We start from the raw sequence: 24580 nt of genomic DNA, 5'->3' as shown, positions 1-24580 counted from the left end.
ATTGTGAACAAAACCTACTTTTTGGAATTGAACAAGTTTGGCCTTGGTTTCATTCGACCATAACACCTTTTCCATGTGTTTGTGTGGTTCTGTTATGACCTTTTTTTTTGTTAAATACAAAAAAAAAAAAACCTTGTATGTAAACAGAGGTGTGTAGACTTTTTATATCCACTGTCTGTAGTTAAGGATGTGATGAGAACATGCAGTGAGGACAATATATACTGTACGGTATTGTAGACATGCAGCGGAGGATATGCGTTGATGATGTCTCTCCTCCAAAATCTTGTTCAGAAGCAGCCTTGGTCACATAAACATAAAACAAGTTACTTAAAAAGCTTGAATGGCTAAAATGGATCCCTATAAAACCAGAGGGGACTAACCGATGGCATTTATCATTTTAAATGGCTTTCTCAACCAACCTGCGGATGACTATTATCCAGCGTAGACTGCACCTGCAAGGAAGAAGCTGTAAAAAATGTATTTTCGCCTCTTCTTAGCTTCTTTACAATGTTGATATCAACGATAGAGAGAGAGCGCGAGAGAGAAGGAAAGTGTGAAAAGTATTTGAAGTGTAGGTCATGCTGCTCATTAAGGAGCACTAGAAGGCGGGTGTCTTGTCAATAAATAAGCAGGTCAGATCACTACACTGTAGACGTGATGTATCCTCACACAAATGTCAACGCCTTCGTTCAAATTCTGACCAGGTCAATGTGACACTGCCGCGGTGACTGAATTTGACCAGTTTGGATATTTGTTGCATGCCTGTTAAAAGCAGCATTGAGGAAACAAATGGGCAAACTGACATGGACCATCTTGCCCGTTACCGTTACATACTAACCCCCCCTCACTCTTCGAAACTCTGTATATTCCCTAGTTATCAAGCTGTTGAATCGTTACCTTACCTTTAAATGCCCTAAAGTGAGGCGACATCAGCAGCCGCCGCAGCTTCACGCGAGCAATGTGCGCGACCGCCGCCCACGCTGCAAAGCACAAAAAAAAAAAAACGACAAAAAAACTATTGTCTCGAGCACACTTTTTTACAGTCAAGACTCCCAAGTAACAGGTGTGACTTAATTTCGGTTAGCATATTTTAGATGTTTTATTATTAGACACACGTACACACACGTGCACGCGGACACACGCGGCCATTTGCTTTACATAATTTTTGTCATGTCACAGCAGTTCATGATGCTGATCGACTGGAATGTGGCGACAATGCTACAAAATAAAATCGGTTAGCAAATGAATACTGATTGTTTGAATGCCACTGAGGAAAAGGAATAAAATATGAAAATGGTGTCATCTAGCAACAACTAACAACAAAGAGGCGATAAATGGCTCATTTATTTCTACATTTTTTTTTTCAATCAAATCCACGCAGAGAAAACATAGCATAAATTGCTTCTGGGGCTGAAACGGATTAATTGTATTACCATTCATTTAAATGGGAAAAAAATGTTTCATCGCAAAAACAAATTTAGTTTGGGAACTGAGGTTTGACCATACCTGCTCCATTTTGTAGCGTATTTTGAAACCACTGCAAACCCAAATTGTTGACTGAATGCTTCCTTGACAGAGCCAATCACTGTCATTAGATTCTGCAAGTGTACCTCGAGGGATGTGGCACGTGTGTTGACATGGTTTAGATATGAAGATGTAGCTTTAATTAGAGATTAAGAGTGTAATAAAAGTACTCAAATGTGGCGTGAAAGGGTTCGGATCCAGCGACATGGTAACATGGTGGCTGATAACCAGCAACAAGAACAACAACAACCGAGACTCTCTTGGAGCGCGCCACCGTTACGTGGCTAACATCCCTTATCTCTCAACATCACTCCTCGCCGTCGGCCCCTAAAGGCTCCTTTTTCTGCGCCTCCTCCTGCAAAAGTTCAGCAGCGTTCCCATCCGCAACCTCAGGGACCTGCTCCTCCTCCTCCACCTTTCCCGCCTGCTCCTCGTGATCCATGTCGAGCTCCTCAAAGGACGAGCCGCTGGCCAGTGAGCCGTCTGAGCCTCGCTCGCTCCCGTCTCTGTGCTTGGTATCTCCTTGCGCCTCGACCACGTCCCTCAGAGGGAGGGACGAGGCCAAAGAGGCGGCCGTGGACGCGGCCAGGGACGTCTCTCGGCTGTCCCAGGGAACTCCGGCGCTTCCTGAGCTGGCGTCGCTGTGAGAGTCGGCCCCTGAACGAGAAATGGGAGCAAGGCAGGAGTGATTAATTGATTACAAGGAAGGAAAATACTTACTCACAGTGGTGACTGTGCATTAGAGGTGGGGGATGCAGTGTCCTGCCCATCAGTTTCTTTCCCATTTAATAAAGAGCAGCGAGTCCCATGTACACACATGCTAATAGTGGAGCTGGGCAATACAGTGCCGTGAAAAAAGTATTTGCCCCCCCCCCGCTTCCTAATTTCTGTGCTCTTCCAATATTTATCACACACAAAGTTCATCAAACCAATGTGAATATCAGACATAGAAAAAAAATGCAGTTTCTAAATGCCAATTTATTAAGGCACACACACACACAATATCAGACATAGAAAAAAAATGCAGTTTCTAAATGCCAATTTATTAAGGCACACACACACACAACACACACACACACAATATCAGACATGGAAAAAAAATGCAGTTTCTAAATGCCAATTTATTAAGGCACACACACACACAACACACACACACACACACACACACACGCACACACAAAAAATCCAAGCTGACCTGTTCCTATGTGAAAAAGTAATTGCCCCCTGGACTTATAAATGGGTTGTGCCGCCCTTGGCAGCAATAACCGAAATCAAGCGTTTGCGATGATTGGTGAGTCGTTGACATCGCTGTGGAGGAATTTTGGCCCACCCTTCTTTGCATAATTGCTTCTACTCCGCCATATTGGAGGCTTTTCTAGAATGAAGTGCCGGTTGTAGGTCACACCACAGCATCTCAATTGGATTCAAGTCCAGACTTTGACTTGGCTAATCCAAAACATTTTTTTTGGGGGGGAGCCATTCATAGGTGGACTTGGTGGTGTGTTGTCCCGCTGCATGATCTAAGAGCGCTTGCGTTTGAGGGCCCGCACTCATGTTTGGATCTTTTCCTTTAGAATTTTCTGGTAGACAGCAGAATTCATTGTCCCCATCAATCACAGAAAGCTGCCTTGGTCCTGAGGTAGAGCAAAGAAGCCCCAGACTATCCCACTGCCACCACCACGCATCACTGTTGGCATCATGTTCTTTTTAATCAAATGCCGTGTCATTTCTACACCAGCTGCGACTCATCAATCCACAAAAGTGTTGAGGATTATCAAGATGTCTTTTGGTAAATGTGAGATGAGCCTTTGTCTTCTTTTTGGACAGCACAGTATGCCATTTTTGACCAGTGTCTTTCTTATGGTAGAGACGTGAACACTGACCTGAACTGAGGCCAGTTAGGTCTGGAGTTCTTTGGATGTTGTCCGAGGTTCTTTTGCAACCTCCTGGATGAGTCGAGAGAAAAAAAAGTCTTGTCTTTTTATATAAACATCTGGTTTCAACTGCAAATGATGGGGATATTAGCCTCACGTGTAATATATAAGACCGTGACGGGTAAAAGCCGAGAATTTGGAGTTGCAGCATCAAACTTGTGGAGGAGTCACAGGCTGAGTTACTTTTGTTTGGCTGAGCAACAAAAGCTTAACTTCCCTCATTAGTTTCTCACTTGAGTTTCAATGCTACGCAACACTTCACTGGGCTTGTCATCACTTTGCCTGCCGTCACTCAAGTTGTGGAAGAATCGCATCAGCCGCAGTTCACAGATCAGAAGCAGGCGGACTCTGTAAGTATTACGGGCTGATCATGTGACTGTGAAAATGTCTGTCAGTGACGCGAGCGTGTTTTCTTGTTCACAACTGCATGTGGCGTTGTCATAGGGAGGCAAGTGAGGCAAGTCCAATGCTTTGGTGGCAATATGTTGCGGAGGATTATGATGTCCATTTGACCATGTCGCTACTTCCAGCTGCTCCCTTCTGGGCTCACAGCTACATGCTCCCCTGTGCTCATCTTCTCTCTCCCATCCTTCATACTGCCTCCACTGACTTCTTCATCTAGTCATCTTATATGTATATATAGTGCCGTGCCAGCATGTAAAAATCCTTTTTTTGTGCATTATTTTGCCACATTAAAGAAATGACAAAGCTAGCCCAAGTAAACAAACTGCAAATTTTCAATGGTTATTTGATTTATTAAGGTAAATAAATATTCAAAACTACCTGGCTCTGTGTGAAAAAGTACTTGCCTCTGTTGTTAAATCAGGAATTTACTGTGACCCAAAATAACAAATGCTTGTCGTATTTTTGCAAAACACATCTAAATGATTCCCAAGACGAGATGAATGTTGAAGTTTTTGGAAGGTGTGTGACTCTGTTACACAATAGCATTTCAGAAAAAGAACATGATACCAACAGTCAAACACGGCGGTGGTAGTGTGATGGGCTTGGGCTACTTTGCTACTTCAGGGCCTGGACGACTTGTTGTGATTGATGGAACCATTAATTTTGCTCTATACTGTACCGATCTCCTTTGCATGGAAATGATCAGGTGTATTGTGTTCTGTTGACCTCCGACTCTTCAGTTGCTGTGCCAAATTGCTCATGAGTGTCATTTTCGAAACAAGATGTAAAATATTTAAGTTAAATTATGTTTACCATTAAACGTTATTTTTTCGAAACACATTTTAATTGAAATTTGAGATCATTTCAACAATAATTGGCAATGGTAATAGCCTATTAAAAAGACAACCAAAAACATCTGGAAATTAATAAATCCAATATAGTTTAATTGTGATGCTCACACTCAAGATGAATGTCACGAACACAGTAAGCAGTACAAAAAAAAAAAAAAAAAAAAAAAACAAGTCCAGACGGCATCCCATCACAACGTAATTATCACATAGGTGCTTTATATGAGAAGTCCATTTGTGTTATTTATCGAGGGGCTGAGAAATGTTCAGTTGATTAGCTGGCAAGTCCCAACAGGAGGCGATGGAAGCGTATGTTCTTCGCTAAGGTGTGAATGGGATTTATGATGAATGCAGCTGATCTTTCCACATGGGAATGTCTCTAAAATACAAGGCTATTAATGGGAAATAATTGCTCTGTTGAAGGATAACTGGCTGGGCATAGCCCCCCTGAGAAGGTGCTTCAGCCTATGAGATGACCCCTCAAGCATGGTCATAAAAACGCAACTACAGTTGAAGCCAACTGAACCCCGAATCGTCTTATCGATGAGATTTGCCTAATTCTGTTGCTAAATTGGGCCCGTCGGGGTTATTAAAGCTCAGAATCAAGGTCCGGAAGAGAGGACTTTTTTTTCCAAGTAGGAATGTAAAAAGACCAGTCCAGAGTTCACAGAAGAAAACAGAAAGCTAAAGAGTGGATGGATGTTGTTTAGAAGTGAAAGGAAAGAGCAGTTTGGGAATATTGTGATACACATCTTGCATCGTTTTATTTCGTTTTTTTGGGCCAACTTAATTCTAATTGAGAATCATTGTGCTAGTTGTATTTCTCCAAAATGCTGAAAGTAGACATAATGGCTACTGCATTGAAAATGGCTACTGTATGAAATCCAATACAAAACACACAAAAGGAAGTACTTGCCTTGCCTCAAGTAGCCTCTAGCAACTGTTTTTGTATTTGTGTGCTTCACTGTTTGTTCCGTCCAATAAATGACTGAACGTACATCGGTGACTGTGGCTCTCCTTTTGGTTTCCAACTTCGCTCGTCTGCCGGCGTTTATGAGTGATGGCTTGTAACTTGCAAGTTGGGGCACTCTTAAGTTGAGGGATCACTGTATTCCGAGCTGACTTTAGTATCTTGTTTTCACAAACTGACCAGTTCCAATATAAAGTGGATGTAATTGCTCACCTCCCCCCAACCCCGCAAAAAAAAAGCTTCATTGAAATGACCATTTAGATTGTGTCTTGTGGCAAATATAAAGGCTCACTCTCCACCCTCATGTGACCACTAAAAGGCTTCTGGGTGTAAAGTGTCGGAAACGAATCATAAAAAAAACATTTGGAATATTCCTTTAAGTGCCCAGTGAGACGAAAAAAAGAACTCCATATGGTTGGAGCACTATTTTTGGTGTAGCAATAAGGAACATAGGAATATAATGTTCAAACTCGTGGAAGACATCCTAAAACCACAATTAAATTTCTCATGGAAAAAAAGGAAACCACGGTATAAATAACAAATGATTGCAACCTGTTTTGAGTATTTACGCCTTTGCCTACTACCCTGTCCTATCAAGGACAACAAACTTCAACTTTGCTTCAGACAACAAAACTAAATCAACAGTTTCAATGTGAAGAAAATGGTATTGCGACATCAATTATTAGTCAATCGGGACCTGAGCTAGACCGCTTAGGTCGATACACTTTGTAGCTGCAAGTGGCGCGACCCACTCCCTATTTTCTTCTAACTTTACTTTTCTGTATATTTACTACTTACTAGGCTGGTGTAACTATGTCCACATAGTGTATTTCAAAGTTGTAATGCGTCACTCTTGTAAAGTGGGTTACTATATGTCCATCCATCCATTTTCCGATCCGCTTTATCTTCACAAAGGTCACGGGGCGTGCTGGAGCCTATCCCTGCTGTCTGCAGGCAGTAGGCAGGGGCCACCCTGAATCGGTTGCCAGCCAATCACAGGGTACAGAGACGAACAACCATCCGCGCTCACACTCACACACACCTAGGGACACTTTTGAGTGTTTAATCAGCCTGCCATGCATGTTTTTGGAAAGTGGGAAGAAACTGAGTACCCGGAGAAAACCCACGCAGGCCCGGCGAGAACATGCAAACTCCACACTGGGAGGCCAGAGCTGGAATTGAACCAGGTACCTCTGCACTGTGAGGTTGACGCGCTAACCTTGCTAATTTATCTATGCCAGCGTCATATATTGACAGGAAGAAGAAAATAAAAGATCTTCCACTAGATGGCAGTAGGTTACAATTACTGTAACTAAATTCTATGGAACTGAATACAAGTTAGGTGTTCAACTAAACAGGCCCATATTTTTTACAATAAGTAACTTTGTGACTAAAATGACTCAAGATCAGCATTATTTCAGCATTTATACTTTTTGTGACCATTATGGTAGTGTGCCATGAGATTTTTCCGTACGGTAATAAACGTGCCCTGCTTGGCTCATTAAAAGATGAGAAACACTGATCTCGGGTTTTCACACTTTCTAATTTGCTCAAATGACATAGTAACCAAACACATGTAGAATATAAACCTGCCACGATCTGTGCGTTCACTCAGAAGTTATTTGGAAAAATGAGGAGGCCAGAGAGCTGTTCCGTCCATCAGTCCTTCATTTAGTCATTTGTACTTGTTGACAGTTAATCCAGGCATGGATGCGTGAGAGTTGCTAATATCACATTGCGCTCCATCACACGTACTTGGCATGACAGAACAATTACCAACTCTCATTTATCTCCATGTCCTCTGTGATTATGGTGTCAAACGTGTTATATGTGTTGTTGCAACGTGACGCAAGCTGTCTTCACCGGCAGGGCACAACCAGCAACCGCCGTCACTAGCAATCAGATGTATGACCTCTCAATAAAACAACGCTTCTCTCCACATGCGGAATGACAAAGACTATACACTTGACTTGTCTGCTGTGTGTAAAATATTACCTGTGATATCAGTTCCTCGGTCTTCATCAGAGTCTTCCTCTTTCACATCAGCTTTGGCCTCATCCCTCATCTCGGGAACAAAGAAATCAGTCTGGCGGGACAGTGGTACCATATAATTGGTGACAAGCGAGTGACAAATCTCAATGTATGGGAAGGCCGACAGCTTCCTCTCCTGTCAAAATGCAAGACACACAGAGAAAAAGGCAAAGTGGAAGATTAGATTACAACCAGAAGAGCATCCAGTAAAGGGCAGTTCACCCAAGGCGGAACTATTGAGAAAAGTACAAAATACATGAGAAACACTAAAAAACAACAACAACAACAAAAAACAGTGGCACATTGTGGAGCGCACTAACTCACTAATAAGACAGCTGAATGATGATTTTACTGTTCGACTCACTGCCTCACTGACTACAAACCAACGGTCTGACTTACTGTACTAAACAACTGACAAGACGGACACAGTTGCAAACTATCACTGACTTTCTGGCTGGTTTTGAGCTAACAATGAAACTGAATAACAAATAGACTGACTGATTGGTTAACTGAAACCCCCCCCGAATTGATCTAACTAACAACATATGTGACTAGCAAACTGACCGATAAGCCAACTGGAGAAATAACTCAGTGAAACACTGATTATCTTACCAACTGGCCAACTAATTGACTATGAGGCTGGTTAAGTGACTACATAGCATTCGTTTGCTTACTACCTAATTGGAGGACTAGCTGGCTCACTGACTAATTCACTAACCAACTGACTCTGACAACCAAACAAGCTGACTGACAACCCGAGTAGCAGAATAACAGACATGATGAACAATCTGAATTATTAATTATATTATCGTCTAAGCAATCCACTGACTGATCAAGTAAATGAGTGGTCGACTAACTATATAAGTGAGTAACTAAAATATTAACTGACTCACAGAATCCAATAAAAGCCATAGCTCTTGCCCTGACGGTTGTAACAATAAGCGTGTGCAAAAGACATATACAGTAAGGGCCTTATATCTCAAAGTATATGTCACACTTCCGACATTATATTTGACTGAATGCCTTTGACGGATGGTCAAGTATTTTTGACAAGATGGGAATATCACATTGCGATACATGCACCCATTTTGCTGACATTATTAACATTAGGTCTTTGACACACTTGAATATATGTCCTCCCATGTAAGTTCATTAAAGTTTGATACACGAGCTCCATCTGTGTCCACATTCATACTTGCCAGTGGTATGGATGTAGAATGTTGGGTATTTATAAATATTACAACCATATTTTTCTCTATAGAGGACATTAGCCATGCATATTTTGTCTCGGTGCTGTTAGTTCCCTGCTGAGAAGTGAGCTTTTAGATGAGGAAATGTTTTCCTGCTGGTTTGCAGCTGAATGGTTTTGTCGGAGACTCGTGCAAATTGACAAGCCTGGCAAAACTATGAACTCTGTGTACCCGAGAGAGCACTGGTGTCAAACTCAAGGCCCGGGGGCCAGATCCGGCCGGCCACATCATTTTATGTGGCCCGTGAAAGCAAATCATGTGTGTCAACTTCCATGCATGCCCCTTGCTCAAATCTGGACTGAAATGTCAATTTAAATAATAAAAAAAAGTTTGAGATTTTGCTTCTTTTTTTTTAACCCTGTTTACACTAACTTGGACAATAATTGAACAAACAACAAATTAACAGTTGACTGATTTCAAAACTAGTAATCCATCAATTAGACTTTTTTGTGTGTACAAGAGGCGGCCCGGTAGTCCAGTGGTTAGCACGTCGACTTCACAGTGCAGAGGTACCGGGTTCGATCCCAGCTCCGGCCTCCCTGTGTGGAGTTTGCATGTTCTCCCCGGGCCTGCGTGGGTTTTCTCCGGGTACTCCGGTTTCCTCCCACATTCCAAAAACATGCGTGGCAGGCTGATTGAACGCTCTAAATTGTCCCTAGGTGTGAATGTGAGCGTGGATGGTTGTTCGTCTGTGTGTGCCCTGCGATTGGCTGGCAACCGATTCAGGGTGTCCCCCGCCTACTGCCCGAAGACAGCTGGGATAGGCTCCAGCACCCCCCGCGACCCTAGTGAGGATCAAGCGGTTCGGAAAATGGATGGATGGATGTGTGTACAAGTAATCATACGATGTGATGATTAAACATTTATTCGATTTCACTGTCGTAATGTCCCTCTGAGGGAAGCCGTAACTCCAAAGTGGCCCGCGACAAAAATGAGTTTAACACCCTTTCTATAGCGTGAGCAGTGAGCGCCACACAACTCAATGCTTGCTTTTGCTATCCATGCTAGCAATAGCACACTAACAGTAAATTGTTTGCGAACCAACCAAGAGACACACGTTTAGTTCAAAGTTTGGCCTTGAATTTTTACCCAGTATTGAATATTGTCAATTAATATGATGTAAACTTGGGGGGGAAAAAACACACATATGTACACTGATTCAATTGTCATGTTAAACTAAACCTTGAATAGCAGTTAGCTCTGACCGTTTAATGGAAGCATAGCAATTATTATGTTAGAAAGTCAACAAATTGTCTCATCAAAATTGATCAATACACATTTATTTACATTGTTTGGCAAATGGCTTAAATCCCAATTCCTTTGGGAAATTGTTGCAATGCTAATAATAATCACAATGTATCCCCAGATACCATCAAACATACGCGCATATGGCAGTGCTGTTATGTGCATTATGATGGCTTGATTATTTGTGTTGGACTGAGAAAAATTTGTAGATTACCTCTCCAAGCAATAACGAAACAATTGTGAAAAGGAAACCAGATGCATCAACATTTATTTATTTATTTATTTTTCATCTCTGGTGTCATAAGGGCAGCTTCCTAAGCACTCCAACTCGTCTCCCTTGTGGGTTGTGCCTGCACTCTGGCCCACATGCATCACATTGATTACGCCCTTTGGATTGTGCAAAATAACACTGTTTATGTTCACGCTGGCCTTACCCTCGCTGTGTGAATGTTCTCTGTTTTTAGGCGAAATGTTCTGAGGTGCAGCGTTGCCATGGCTGAGTGGCAGAAAACCAGCGCCTGGTCTATTCAGGGTGGGCAGCGAGAGAGGAACGCTGGACTCTTTAAACCATAGAGTCACGATGCACTTTCCACTGAGGTCAGTGTGACTTGGACTGGCTGATTGGTTTTAATTTAATCTCCTATAAAATAAGACTGGAGGAGTTGGAATGAATCACCTGGCTTCCCTCACGCTCACACTACAGCCCTGCGGCTGACTCTATGCAAATGAGATCCCATCTCCTTGAACCTGCCTCTATAATGAGCTAGGGGGGAAAAAAATCAAGACAAAGACAGTTGAAGATATGGTACACACACACAAACAAGGAAGGAAAGGAAGCCGTGCAACATCGCAACGGTGTATCACAGCCAGTAACATTCATCTTATGAAAACACCATCGTCTTCATTATCATCATTTCCTCGCCTTGTACGAGGAGTCGACCCCGGATCAGTAAGGGGCTGCAGGTATTCCTTCTTATTGGCGACAACATGAAATCATCTCAGCCATTAACACAGCAGCAGTCTACGAGCGCTGCGATTCAGCATCACTTCCTCTTGTCTTTGAGGGGAAGAAAACGTGGCAGGTGGCTCGGCGCCTTCTGTGGTCTCCGCAGCAGGAGCTTGCATACAGGCCATTATATGACAACTGACATCCATGTATTAACGTCAGATTTTACAGCAGTGCGCTGTTTCCAGACCTTTAACGAGGCCCATATTTTACATTGGAAAACGGGCCTGCTTAGTTAAACACTAAGCATTCGTTCTGTTGTAGAAATGGCAACAGGTGGATGATCAGGTTAATTGCGCCATTTTCCAGCTAGTGGAAGACCATATAATTGTTTTCCCTCTCACCATACGCCGCTGTAATAGCTAGATGAACAACATGAGATTTTTCTTTTGTGGTAAATAAACAGGTTCAGACCAATTAAGAGAAATTAGATTATTTCCTGCCGCTTCACTTGATGAGCTCTCACGGCGCAGTGGTTGGACGGCACTGCAGCCGTCGCGCATGTGCAGAAGCCTCAAAGCTTTTTTTTTAAAAGGCATTTTAACGAAAGGAAACTGAAATAAAAGTGTGAGCAATACCATTAATCAGGCTCCCGTTGGATTTGGAGAGATATGACACAAATTATAATCTGAACACAACTCAACATAGGGCATTTTATAGGTGGGTAACTTCACTCCGTGTCACTTATTTTACAATTTGACAATGAAGGGTACAAAGGCTTGATATTGAAATGGAGCAGCAACAAGAAAAATCCCGTGGAACACAAACAGCATGCAGCCATTATTAGAATGTTGTATAAGTATTCCATTTTTTTTTCAAGTTTTAAATAGCAACAACCCCGTTGGCTACGCAGCATGTGGGATCCTTGCCATGTTATTTGGAAAGAAATCTTGTAGGCTGACAATTTGGATGTGACTGCGTTTAACTTTGCCCCTCCGCTTTATCGGCAAGTCTGAGTTTTCAGCAACTCAGAAAAACACAACTAAAGTCAAGGTGAATATTCCAAAGTTCAGGTTGAATGAATCTTTTGATTATTAAACAGCGGAAATATAACACAGAATAATGACAATGCAATCAGTGGCGTGGCTGTGGTTTTGCTGACAGGATAACCATTTCTTATATAATAGCTCTGGAATGTGTCGGCAGTCACCAAGTGGGGTCATTGGTGTAAAAAAAAAAAAAGATTGCAGTTTACTTTTTAAGTGTCCTCGTCTGTCTAGTGAGACCTAAAAGTTAGCGCAGAACCCTTTAGGCTCCAACCACAACCTTATTTTCTGCAGCAGAATAACAAAAGAAGGAACGAACCGTGCCTCATTTGTGCGCATACATATTTCGCTGACCGGTAATCTATACTTCATCTCACAAGGGAGTAAGGAGATAGATTAACTGTCCTGCCACAATCAAAGCCCGCCTGCAGCGTAAAGGTTTTAATTATATGACAAGTGAGACGTTCCGTTTCTTCCCAGCTCTTTTTTCTGGTCTCCGCCTGCATGCGGACGGTCTGATTGGGTGTCATCTACTTCCCGACAGCCTGTCATTAAGTCAACATGCATCCACTTAACCCGCGACTCCATATGGGAGCTGCTGGGATTGTTAACTGTTCCCCTGCAGGACATTGAGGCGCAAGAGACTCAAATCTCCCTGCAGATACAGAGCCCTTTTTTTCTTTTTAAACCTTTTGGAGAGACTGAGTATAGTTTTTAGACTTTTTTTTTCATGCTTGACCACTGAACACTGAATTCACACTCTTTTGTATCCTTAATTCTGTCACTCTGGCAGTAAATTTTATTAAGATTTGCACATCAGGAAATTTCATTGTTGTGTAAAATAGTATAGCATGCCATAGATTAATTCTGAAAGGAAACCAATTGGGTTGCATTCAAACAATTTATTGGCTACGATCCCATTATCGATACAATTTGAATTGTTTTGAGGCTAATCCCGGTATTTGGCAGAAATCAGCCGGCCGATTAATCGATTGGGCGATGTCTAGTAGTACAACAGGTTTATGTAACCGTGTGTATTCAGAGAGCTAACACAATACCCCAAACATGAAAAAAGCAAAATAATACAAGCTCGGCTTTATATCGTACAGTTGCGCCATGCTGAAAAAGTTCCGAAATAAAATACACTTTTTGCATTTGATGTCATCACTCAGTTGAGACATAAGACGATCGTCAGGCAAGGGAACAAACGATTCCAAGTTATCAAATGACTAGACCAGGGGTGGGCAAACTTTTTGGCTCGGGGGCCGCATTGACTTTTAAAATTTGACAGAAGGGCCAGGTCAGCACGAGCTATGGTACATTAAAAAAAAAACTGCATTTGTTGACAGTCCATATCAAACATCAACAGAACAAAAGCATAAAAGTACGGTATTAATATACTTTTTTTAAATGACAAAAGTGTTGTTGATGACCTATTTTAGCCTGTGCATCGCTGCAGATGGGTTGTGATCAGACCAGTAGAAGTAGAGCGATACAGAGGTACTAGGTGGTCGAAAAGATTGCCCCGCCCCCCCGTGTTCTGCAACTTCAAGTCAATGCGCCACCTGGCGGTGAAATGCCTGTTTTTACAAGTCCAATTGAAATTAATGCAATCATTCACATCGAACCTTAATTGTGGACCAACCTTCGGCGGGCCGGATTAAAAAGACCAACGGGCCGGATTCGGCCCGCGGGCCGTAGCTTGCCCACCACTGGACTAGACACTGGTTATCAAAAAGAACCGGCTTTTGATTCCCATTCCAAGTTTCACACTTTTTGTGTTGTGTTATTGCTGGTATATCAAACTACGTAAGGCATTGGCCTCAATGACAGTATGATGTTACAATTTGTTGCTGATCCAAATAATTATATGAAGCTCTGCATTTACATTTTCTTTTCTTTCTTGTTTGTGTTGCTCCCTTTTCTACTTTAAACGGTCGACTGAATGTTAAATGAACCAAGCAAACCATTTCCCCCCCAATAATTACGGCTTTGTGAATCCTATCTATTGGCACCTTGAATTGAAAAGACAACATGAGGCTGACAGATAGTGGCCATCAAAAAGCGAGTATCGACGTAATGTGGAGATAAGCAAGGGAATGGGCGGGTACGCATGTGTGTGAGATAATTTAATGGGCGGGAAGGCACGTCGTCGCGCTTCAGTCCTGTCAAAAGCGAGCCTCACTCTTGGGCCTCTATTGTGCAGTTGACCCGTTGAGCCTCATTTCCCACCGAATCAATACAAGTATTATAGCTCATGGCGCGGCCTGTCAGGAAAGTGTAACAGTTCGAATCAAATAATTGTCGGTGTTCACAGGTGAGAGAATGCACGCCGCATTAAAGCGTGTGCGGTGAGGCAGTCAAACCATGACTCTTGTGCTTTACAACTCAAGAGCTTATATACAGAACAGGACACGTGTGTGATGGAGGATATGTGGAGGGACACACACACACATATAGATACATACACATATAAGGGAGGTCTCGTGGGGCTTTGCAGAGTCTTTGACCTGGAGCAGCTGCTCTGTGAGTACACAGCATCGCAGCCTCCAATAAAATTACAATTAGGAGAACAAAAAACATCGTTTGTGGTATCATTAACTACCCTGGATCTTGATTTACTGCGTCATCATGATGCAACACAAAGCAGGTTCTACAGCAGGAATGGGAAGTCGCCGCTCTGACTCCCACCTTGAAAAAAAAAAAGATGTCAAGAAACTTTTTCAGATATCTTCTTGCATGTGGGTGTGTTTTGCTTCCTGGTCTGGGCGTCTCTGCTGTGTTGCACTTGATGAGTTTGTTTTGGCTGAAGGCCAAGAGATTAGCGCTAGGAGACATGTGAGGCTCCCACTCACAAATGGACAAGAGTTGCCCAAGGAGTCCTGATAAAAACAACATCAGACATCAAACCGTCGAGGGGAACACAGCACTTGACTGCAGTAAATCTGATTTCAACAGAATGTGCTTGTCGATACTCGTGATATATTTCGAAGTTTGCACACGGCACAGCTTGAACAAAACCACTGCCGGACCACTAGTTATGGTTGTATATCACTAAATGGTAGATTGATTGTCATGAAATATGGTAGTTCATGAATTGAATGCACTGAATTAAATGGGATGATTTTTTTCAACTCCCACCCGCACCCCCTAGAGGCCAAGAGAGGCTGTTACAGGTTTTTTTTGGTGTTAGAGAGCAGCATTCCCATTGAAGGGATAGATTCTCTCTCTCTCTCTCTCTGTATATTTATATACAGTATACTGCACTATATGTAGAGGGAGGAAGAGTGTGTGTGTGTGTGCGTGTGTGTGTGTGTGAGAGAGAGAAAGTATATCCGTTCCTTCAAAAATGAGCGAATGACCGAGTGTTCATTCGCCCTCGTCGTCACACTGACAACCTCCAACTAGCATGTGACTCACAGCAAGATGGAGACACCTTGGCCCTTGGCGATGGATTTAGGCCTCTTCCTTCAATCAGCAGGGTTACATACGAAACACTCCCATCGCTTTCGCACTGGCTTTCTCTGTAAATTGGTGAGTCAGAAGTGTAAAAGTAAAGCCGGGGAGAGTTAGTCGCCTGTTCCTTTCAGACAGAACTCATTGAAGCAGGACATTGTTTACACAGTTTCTCGCATCGGGCTTAATAAGATGGCGTGGCGATTTGAGAATAAGACCAACAATTGAGTACAACATAAAGTGACGTGAGCAGCGACTTTTGGGGTTTTGTCATCTTTGCGCTCCACTGACACACTGGTGGCATTCTACAGTACCTCTGCAGACAACAAATTTTCAGGATGACTTCACCCTTCAATCCCGCATCAGTACCTTAGACACAGGACAACGAATCCGTTAAAAGATAGCAACAAGAAGCTTTAGATTGTCACGGTAAGGGGCTTCATGCTCACACGCATCAACCACACAAAGACGTCGTTTTGCAAGCCCCCTTGCAAAAAAAGCTGAAAATTATTATTCAAGCTGGTGGTGACAATTAGTGACGACCCCCCTGCGTTCAACCGAACTCCACCCATACCCAAGTCTGTTTACTCCCAGCATGCCATGATGGCCGCAGATTCCACTCTACTTGCACCCCATAACCTCCTCTCCCCCTTTTCATATATGTGGAAAGAGACAAAACACAGTTTCACACACCTCTGCAGAGGTGTCCAATTTGGACGGTCCCTTGTGGTCACACACTTCCCCGGAAAGCGTATTTTCATTCTCCGTGCAATTGAGCTATTTTTTTGACATCCCGTCCTCACCAAACCCAGGCTAAGTCGATCCCCTTTGTGGAAAAAGATGGCTCCGGGTGGGAATGACAGTGCGCTAAGGGATGAAAATTGCTTTGCTATATAAAAGCGGTGGAGCTGGAAGAGTGAAAAAGAAAATAAGGCATTTCGTGGTGGCGGCAGGGGTGGGAGGGGGGGTGTTGTTGCAGCCTCTCCATGCACCCATGCAATCAATACATGCAGACTTGATTAGCGACTGTGCAAGCGTATTGTCTGTGTCAGCAGTGGCTGCAGCCTCAAGAGGTCTTCTACCATCAATCTGGCGAGCTGGCAGCAGGTGAGGGGCCATAGGAGCTTCACCTGGGAGCATTTTGACATGCAGGAATGCGTCTATTAAGATGGAAACTGACAAATATCAAATTGATATGCTGTGGTGATCCTTAACCTGCCTGCCAACCTGCCTCTGGAAAATGAGGGATCATTTGTGACCACTGGGAGCTGGAATGAAATGCTGGCTGCTCCTAACTGGCTGCGGGTGCCAATTGTAATGAAGATATTGTTTGATAGCCACCCCATTATAGAATATTCAAGACCCATTCATGGCAGGTTTTGATTATTCAAAACTGATCAGAAGCTGGTAAAAAAAAATTGAAATAATACAGTGGTGCCTTGAGGTATGATTTTTAAAAAATGGTTCCATGACCATGCTCGTAACTCAGAAGACTTGCATCACAAATCATCTCTCTCTATTGAAATGAATGGAAATGCCATTAATCCGTTCCAGTCTCCCTCCGCCTATATGTGTTGCTCCACCATTTACCATTCAAATGTCAATTCCATCGAGGGTTGTTCAACCTAAACTATTAATGCTAGTGTTGGCATGTCAACGGCCATGGCAATGTCATTTATGTTCGCAATAAAGTAGCAGGAAAGGGGAGGAAACATGGCTTGCTTGTTGAAGACTCATGTGTAATTCTCTTCATTTTACATTTGGTTTCACAGTGAGCTTCCACTTGCAGTGGCAAAAGTAGTGTAAAATCTTTTTGGATTACATATTTACTATTTGCCTAACTGCTACTTATTGTGGAGATGATTTGAATTTACTGCCACCATTGAGCACATGTATCTCAAGTTTGTGCTGGCAACACCTCCACCCCACCCCCCCCAAAAAAACAACCTTGCATTTTAGCATCTTTGTGCTTTTAAAATGTAACTAACAGCAATTAGAATTTTACATTCTTGGACTGATTGCCCAGTATCTTTTACAATGACACCAGAAGTGATCTAACTTGGAAGTCGAAGCCACGCAAAATCAAAGCCCCCCCCACCCCTCAAAATTTTAAAAATAAAAAATTGTGGAAACACTCACATTGTCCCTCCACATTGTCGTGCCCTTACACAAAGAGTCTGTGGTAAACATTGCCTTAAAACTAAGCAAAAACAAGCTTGACAGCAGCAACCAACTTGCCGTTTGTGCGCGCAAGCAAGTTTGTGTGTACACGCGTGTGTGTTCCCTGGCCCTTCTCCCTGTCTCGTCCTCACCTGCTCCTCGTTATCCTCGGTTACCTCATGTATTTAACCTCTTATCTCATCCTGTCTCGTTGCCAGTTCGTTATACCTTGTCGGCACATTCCAGCATTTCTTGTTCTCGCCACTGACTCGCAGTGAGCGTCGTCCCTGTTTGATTAACGACCTTGCCTTGATGCCTCCCTCGCCTTTTTTGGATACCCTTGCCTTCGCTGACTGCCAATCCGTGGACCGAACCCAGCCTGCTTATTAAAGAGTGTGCTTGTTTTTTGGAACCTTCTTCTGCTTCAACTTCTTGTACTGTCAATGACAATGCTGATTGTGATGAAAATTTAAATTAATTTGCATTAAGATGAGCGGAGTTTCATTTTAAACAGGCAGACAGATTTCCGACTTTAACTCAGATGTTAATCTGAGAGTCCAATGCGTGAGGTATTCGTGTGGTTCCTCTAATGAGATAAAATTAAGAAGAGATGTGGACAGTGGCTGCGAGATGGAAAAACTTGACTTTATTCCTCCTCATGCAGGCCTCTAAAGGCTGGCCCATTCAAACGCAAGTCATAATGAGTCTCAATGCAGCGCAGCAGCAAACACGGAGGAGCTGTGTGGTAGTGAAGAACTGGCTGCCACGTGAATCCTTGCTCATCCATCAGGCGAGGGGCATTCAAATTTTGTGAAATTGCATTGGCATAATGAAGCCCCAATCATTATTATCAGACTTGTGTCCACGTCTCCCCATTGATCTTGACCGTGCCAATCAATCAAGCTTTAAATGTGCGGAAATCTGCGATTAACGTGCCCGCGACGCAAAGTCAAACTGTCTGTTTGGAAAGATGGAGCCAAAGAATGAGATGACAGATACGTGGTTGAAGCAAAGAACTGTGATTAAAAGGCTGACACAGAAGAGAGAAGAAGTCCTGAGCAATAAAAATGAATAATAAGCAGAGACAAAGCAACGTATTCCGCAGGATTCACAAGAAACCATGAAACAGATCAAAGTCCAGGAGCCACATTCTCTTTTTTTTCTTGTTTGCCTCCAAAGAAAATGTTCACCCCTTTAGACATGCATTCGTTTATTTATGGTTTGTGGTTTCTCGTGGCCATGTCTTTTCCTTTTTGTTAGCACGTCATACACGTGACAAAAATCCTGTCTGCACTTTTACACCGTTTATTGATGTTCGTTGTCCTAAACTCTGAATTTTGAGGAAATGTATTTTCAGAATGACTTTTTTTTGTCTGAGAATGCCATCGAAATTTGGAAGTCATCACAGCTAGTGTCCTGACATTTCATTGTCCAAGTAGCAATATTGGGACATATTATTTTCATATATTATGGGCTTCTAAAGCTGGCACAGTTTCACCAATATGCGCGCGCGCGCACACACACACACACACACACACAGATAGACAGAGTTGATTTTTATTTATTTTATTTTTTTAAATACCAGCTATATTTTTTCCGTTCCATTTAAAGTCAATGATGAGAGCAGGTTTTAACGCGCAGGCCACCTATTAAAGCCCCAACAGCATGTTGTTAACAACGGCCTAATGGTTACAATTAACAACACCTTCTGTTCAAAGATTTCAGTTTAGCCAAATTACTGAGCGTGCATGCAGTGCGTGGGAAACACAATAATGGATGAAGAATTAAAGAAGTAAATGTTGACTTGAGCTCAAGGACGTTTGTTTCAAGGACCTCAGTGTTTCACGGGGTTTCAACAATCCACCTGGCAAATCATAGATAAGTAGGCATGCATGCAAGCATACCAGACACATTTGCAATATTTTATTAGCATGGCTAGTAATCTCATTTGGATGTGCAATTACCCACTTGGCCACAGAGGAAGCAGAGGCAAGGAAATTTCGATAGGAGTGACGTGCAATAAGTGGAAAAAAAAAGTTGGTTGCTCCATGCTTCTGTCAGTTCATCTCACTTGATTGTCGCAGTTTCTTGGTTTCCCCTCAGGCAAAAAAAAAAAAAGACGATCCGATTTTGTGTGTGTATAGTTTCTAAAAATATCTGCAACCATAATTACATCCGTTCAACCAACTTGCAGGGAGATGATTGGTCTTTCAATGCAAGTCTCCACAAAAAAAAAAGGAGAAAAAAAGGGGGAAAAAAAGGAAAGAAGCGAATGCCCCCTGGTTAACATCATCCTGTTAATTGGATTTGTGACAGAATCATAAATATCTTAGCGAGATGATTCACAAGCGTCGTTGAATGCAAAGCGCAGTTAAGCTGGAGACAAAAAAAAACACTCTTGAGGCATTTGAAAACAAATATATATTTTTTAATTGACTAATTCGCCATATACTAAAGGGCAAGCTCTTCGAATTGGGTTGGTGATGATTCCCAACATATTTCAATTATGCCGCAGAGTCAACTGAAACTCACTGAATGGAGTAAAATAATACTTTAGAAACAATGTTTTGGTAGCTACATTTCACCAGAAGACACAGGTGTGACTTGTGACTGGGAACATTTACAAAACACAAACGCGCTCATTTGAATGCTGTTATTTCCAAACGAGCAGACAGCTCAGCCACTCATGGGCGGACGAACTTATACAGCATATGCAAATCAATGAGCTGAGGAAAGAAAATGTTAATTTGTCCCTCGTTTGCCACATGAAAACTAGCGCAACTATTTATCTTCATTTTCAGCCCAATATGAAAAAGTTCCCCAGATGGGAAGATATGGAGAAAAATCAGCTGCCAATGAGTCTCGGGGGGAATGAGGCTCCATATGAAAGCATTCCTCAGAGCTGATCTAGTGCTGGTGAGAGGAGGCCCGTGAATGAAAGTGCAGCAGATTGCCGCGTGTTCAAAGACAGAAGCGTACTGCCACCGCGCCCCCCTCACCTCCTCCGCACCGCCTGATTAAAAGTCAAGTTGCAGCAATGAGCCGCATCACATGCCCGTCCATACCCGCGCACTCACGCGCCTTACAAAATGACAGGCCCTTCCGAATGCCAATTGCAAATTTCAACTCCACGAGTGGAGGCGTCAAGGAAAAAAACCAAACAAAAAACAAACCAAAAAAAGTATATATAGAGCATTTGCTTCAATTAGCAGGCGTGTGCAGAAAAAAAGGACCTCGACGAATAAACATCTAATTCAAGATATGTTATGTTATTTTTTTATAAAGCTCCAGGGAGCCACTAGATATCGCTAAAGAGCTGCATGCGGCTCTGGAGCCGCATGTTGCCGACCCCCGGTCTAATCACTGACATACTGTACCTTTATCAGAAAATTCAAGTATAGGTATAAAAATTCAAGTATAAAGTATACAATTTCAAGAAAATGTGACAATATCAGCAGTCCTATGAACATGACATCCAAGTTTAATGCTTGAGGTGATTCTCATGCCTAGCAACAGGCTGGCAAATGAAGCAACGAAGCATTCAAAACTGCCCCCACAACAAGCAGCATCATACCGAGCTTCCATTTCCAAAATCCAGTTTCCAAACTATAACAATAAACTATGTGGTCAACTAAGTGTCAATTAAGACTGAGCAAAATCAGAAGAGTTGCCATCGCTCACTCAAACAGCATTTCATCAAAATGTGACTTTCTAGTATACATGGTTCAAATGGACCGATTCCATGCCATTCAACAACATGCTGAATAAATACAACAGCACTGTTTCATCCAATTAGTTGGGCTCAGAAGAGTCCATATAGACAGTACGGCAAAGCAGAAAAGAGGAGGAGGCTGTCTAGTGGTCCACATGACAACATGAACTCTTCCCTCCTCATGCGCATTCGCTCCCCTTCATTGCACTCGAATGCGTCCCATCACGTCCCGCTCGCCACAGCGCTCAACGGCGAGAAGATGTTTGTGGGATTCTCACACTGGGCATTGCGCCGCCTTGCTCCCCTGAGCGACGGCTTCCCGAATGGCATTAATATACGCAACAGCCCCGCTTGCCGCCTCCTGTCAGTTGTCATTTATGAGGAGGCTCGGGCAAGATGCGTTAAAGACAAAGGAAGACCACGGTGAGTGGCACAAAGGTATTTTTTTTGTCCTTTTAAAGACAATAAGGACTGTATTTAGAGTCCCATTATTTATTTATTTTTAGCCTAAACTCTGCATCTGCATGATACATGAAGCTATCAGCTACTCTCAATTCTTCCACTCTCATTGTAATGGTAAAGAATACATGAACATTGAAGAGGAAGCTGCAGCAGCATCCTCTCAATAGGACATAGGCCTCGGTCTTAGACATGCTAATGTGACATTTGGCTTCCGAAGTGAATGTGACAAGGCGAGATGGAAAAGGACAGCGGGCTGACCAGACCCGTGTATTATCATAGTATTCACTAGGTCCTTCCTTTTGCTCAGCCATTGAATTTGTGGTGAAGTTTCAATGAAAGCGGTCATGAGGTGGTAGAGGTCAAAGTTCAACCGGAATTTCCCTGAAAAATGTGACTCTCAAGGTTGCACAAAGACCTCTTCCGCGCACCTCATAAGACTTTGGTTCCGTGATGATCAAAAGGATTAATTCACACAGGTGTGTTTTGTGATGCCACCACAGAAAGATGACGCTATTGTTATGTTCCTGTCTGGTGTTGTGCTTAGCAAAGTTTTTTTTGTTGGGTTTTTTTTTTCCCAGGGTTGCCAAGGATGGGCGCAGCCTCTGGCACATGCCTGAGCTGCATTGCAATCCTCCAGGCTTTTAAGCACCAGGGAAGCTGAGCAACTGCATGCATTTCTTACCTTCCTTGTATCGGTAGCTGTAAGTACTTTGTCTTTTTTTAATTCAGTTTCCAATTTGTTGCACTTGTGCAGTTTAGCTTTAGTTATTTCCCCTTCTGGCTCTCTCTTCGCTTGTGCAGAGTAGATAGGGTCGATCAGTTCTGTTTCACATCTTGTTGCACAGTTGCTATTTTATCATCTCCCTCGTTAGTATATCGAGTTCCGCGCTTACCATTTCTTCAATGTCTTTTTTAGTTATGATCATTTATGTTGACCAATTAGTGACGTTTGGGTTTTGAATAAAAGCTGTGTTAAATCGCTCCTGCTGGACTGTGTTGCTTTGGGGACTGCATTTTACCATAAAACAAATATTCACAGATTGCAACGTAGGTTTGCAGTACACGTCTTTGGTCTGGCTGCGTAGAATAAGAAGGCCGAGGGTGTCAAACTCATTTCACATTGTGGGCCACATACGGATTCGGTAGATGTCAAGTGGGCCGGACCATTAACATTATAACATACTCTGCTATAAATAACCAAAATATCATGACTTTGTTTTGGTATAAAGAAGCATTGCCACATTAATACTGTCTGCCGTGTTGGGTCTGTCTCAGTGACAGACTGAGACTGCTTTTTCTTTTCGGATCAAAACAATGTGGTCTTCTACTCTGATCAAAACAGTGTGTCCCCTAGTGGATAATCCATGAATTGCATTTTATTACAAATATTCATTCTGTGTCTTGAATGCATTTTTATCCACTTTTAAATTATCCTGCGGGCCTAATCAAACCTCCTTGGGGGCCGGTTCCGGCCCGCGGGCCGTATTTTTGTCACCACTAATAAGGCTAAGACAACAATAAATGGGCATTGATAAAAGAACAAAGTTAGCCCTGTTTATAGTCCAGACGTCAACAGTAATATAACTGTAACGGTGGGTATGGCAGCAGAAATTGTTTGTCTTTATGATCGTCTGCTTGACCCTGAAAGGGATTACTTCAATTTCAATGATTTCTAATTGGAAAAAAAATGTAAATTTAAAAATAGAGTTCAGAATGTATTGCTGAACATTAGAGGCTCCACTGTAAATCATTCATTTGAACAGAATGACATTAAATGGCTACAAATGGCTAGCGACCTGTCCAGGGTGCACAGGTCGCTAGTCCTTTGGGATTGCTCCAGCTCCTCCTTAACCCTTTTGAGGATAATAAGCGCAAGAGAAAATGGATGGCAGAAGACGGGGGACAATTTAGCTCCTTCAACCACGACAAAAATCATTACCACACCCCGAGTATGTTTAGTGTGACACAAAAGATGTTTTTGTTCAACCTGCTTTAAAGCTGTAAAAAAAAACATAAGGACTTCACCGCGGGAGGTGCTCGGGAATGGATAGTGTCTCTGTCATTCTTTAACTTTTGTTGATCACCCTTCTAAGTGCAATCCCCAACTTCCTCCGCCGCGCCATTCCTGATCAGCCGATGGCCACATTCATCCGCGTCTGCCGTAATGCACACAGCATTAGCTACGGCATGATCAAATTAAGACGCAGCGCCTTTCACCCACCTCTGCAATCAGTGCCACTTTCCGATGGAAACGACTACACGCTTACAATCAATTTGCCAGGCTAATCTAATGGAGTAGCTCGCAAGCATTTCCGTGCCTTGTTTTATTTCTTACGCGGGGATAATATGACAAATAAAATCAGCGCCGATACAAACGCACACGCCGGTCACACATCTTGGATTCCCATTCACATGCATTTGTGTCCACACACGCCTACGATTTTAGCACGCTTCATTTTATCCTAAAATGCACTTGCCAAGAGAATGTAGGGAATGTGAAAGACCTGACACTTCAGTCCCGCAGTCTTTTAATCAACACCCGTTATCTTTCCACCATGACTTTAGCAGCTTCACAAGCAGGTGAGATGTGC

General features: G+C 42.7%; 1 protein-coding gene across 1 annotated transcript in view; it reads right to left on the bottom strand.

Annotated features, from left to right (window-relative positions):
- Positions 1 to 1074: 1074 nt before the first annotated feature.
- tex264a (testis expressed 264, ER-phagy receptor a) overlaps positions 1075 to 24580 on the bottom strand; it is a 49393-nt gene continuing 25887 nt past the window's right edge. Inside the window, exons 3-4 of the mRNA XM_086118711.1 lie at positions 7677 to 7848; positions 1075 to 2181 (exon numbers count right to left, since the gene is read on the bottom strand). Coding sequence (XP_085974837.1) covers positions 1832 to 2181; positions 7677 to 7848 — 522 coding nt within the window. The 3' untranslated portion in view covers positions 1075 to 1831. The remainder of the gene's footprint in view (positions 2182 to 7676; positions 7849 to 24580) is intronic.

The sequence above is a fragment of the Hippocampus guttulatus genome, chromosome 8, assembly GCF_054856545.1.
Source record: "Hippocampus guttulatus isolate MCC_2025c chromosome 8, RoL_Hgut_1.0, whole genome shotgun sequence".
NCBI lineage: Eukaryota > Metazoa > Chordata > Actinopteri > Syngnathiformes > Syngnathidae > Hippocampus > Hippocampus guttulatus.
The sequence above is the reverse complement of the archived record's forward strand: the minus strand, read 5'-3'. Positions and strand labels throughout refer to the sequence as shown.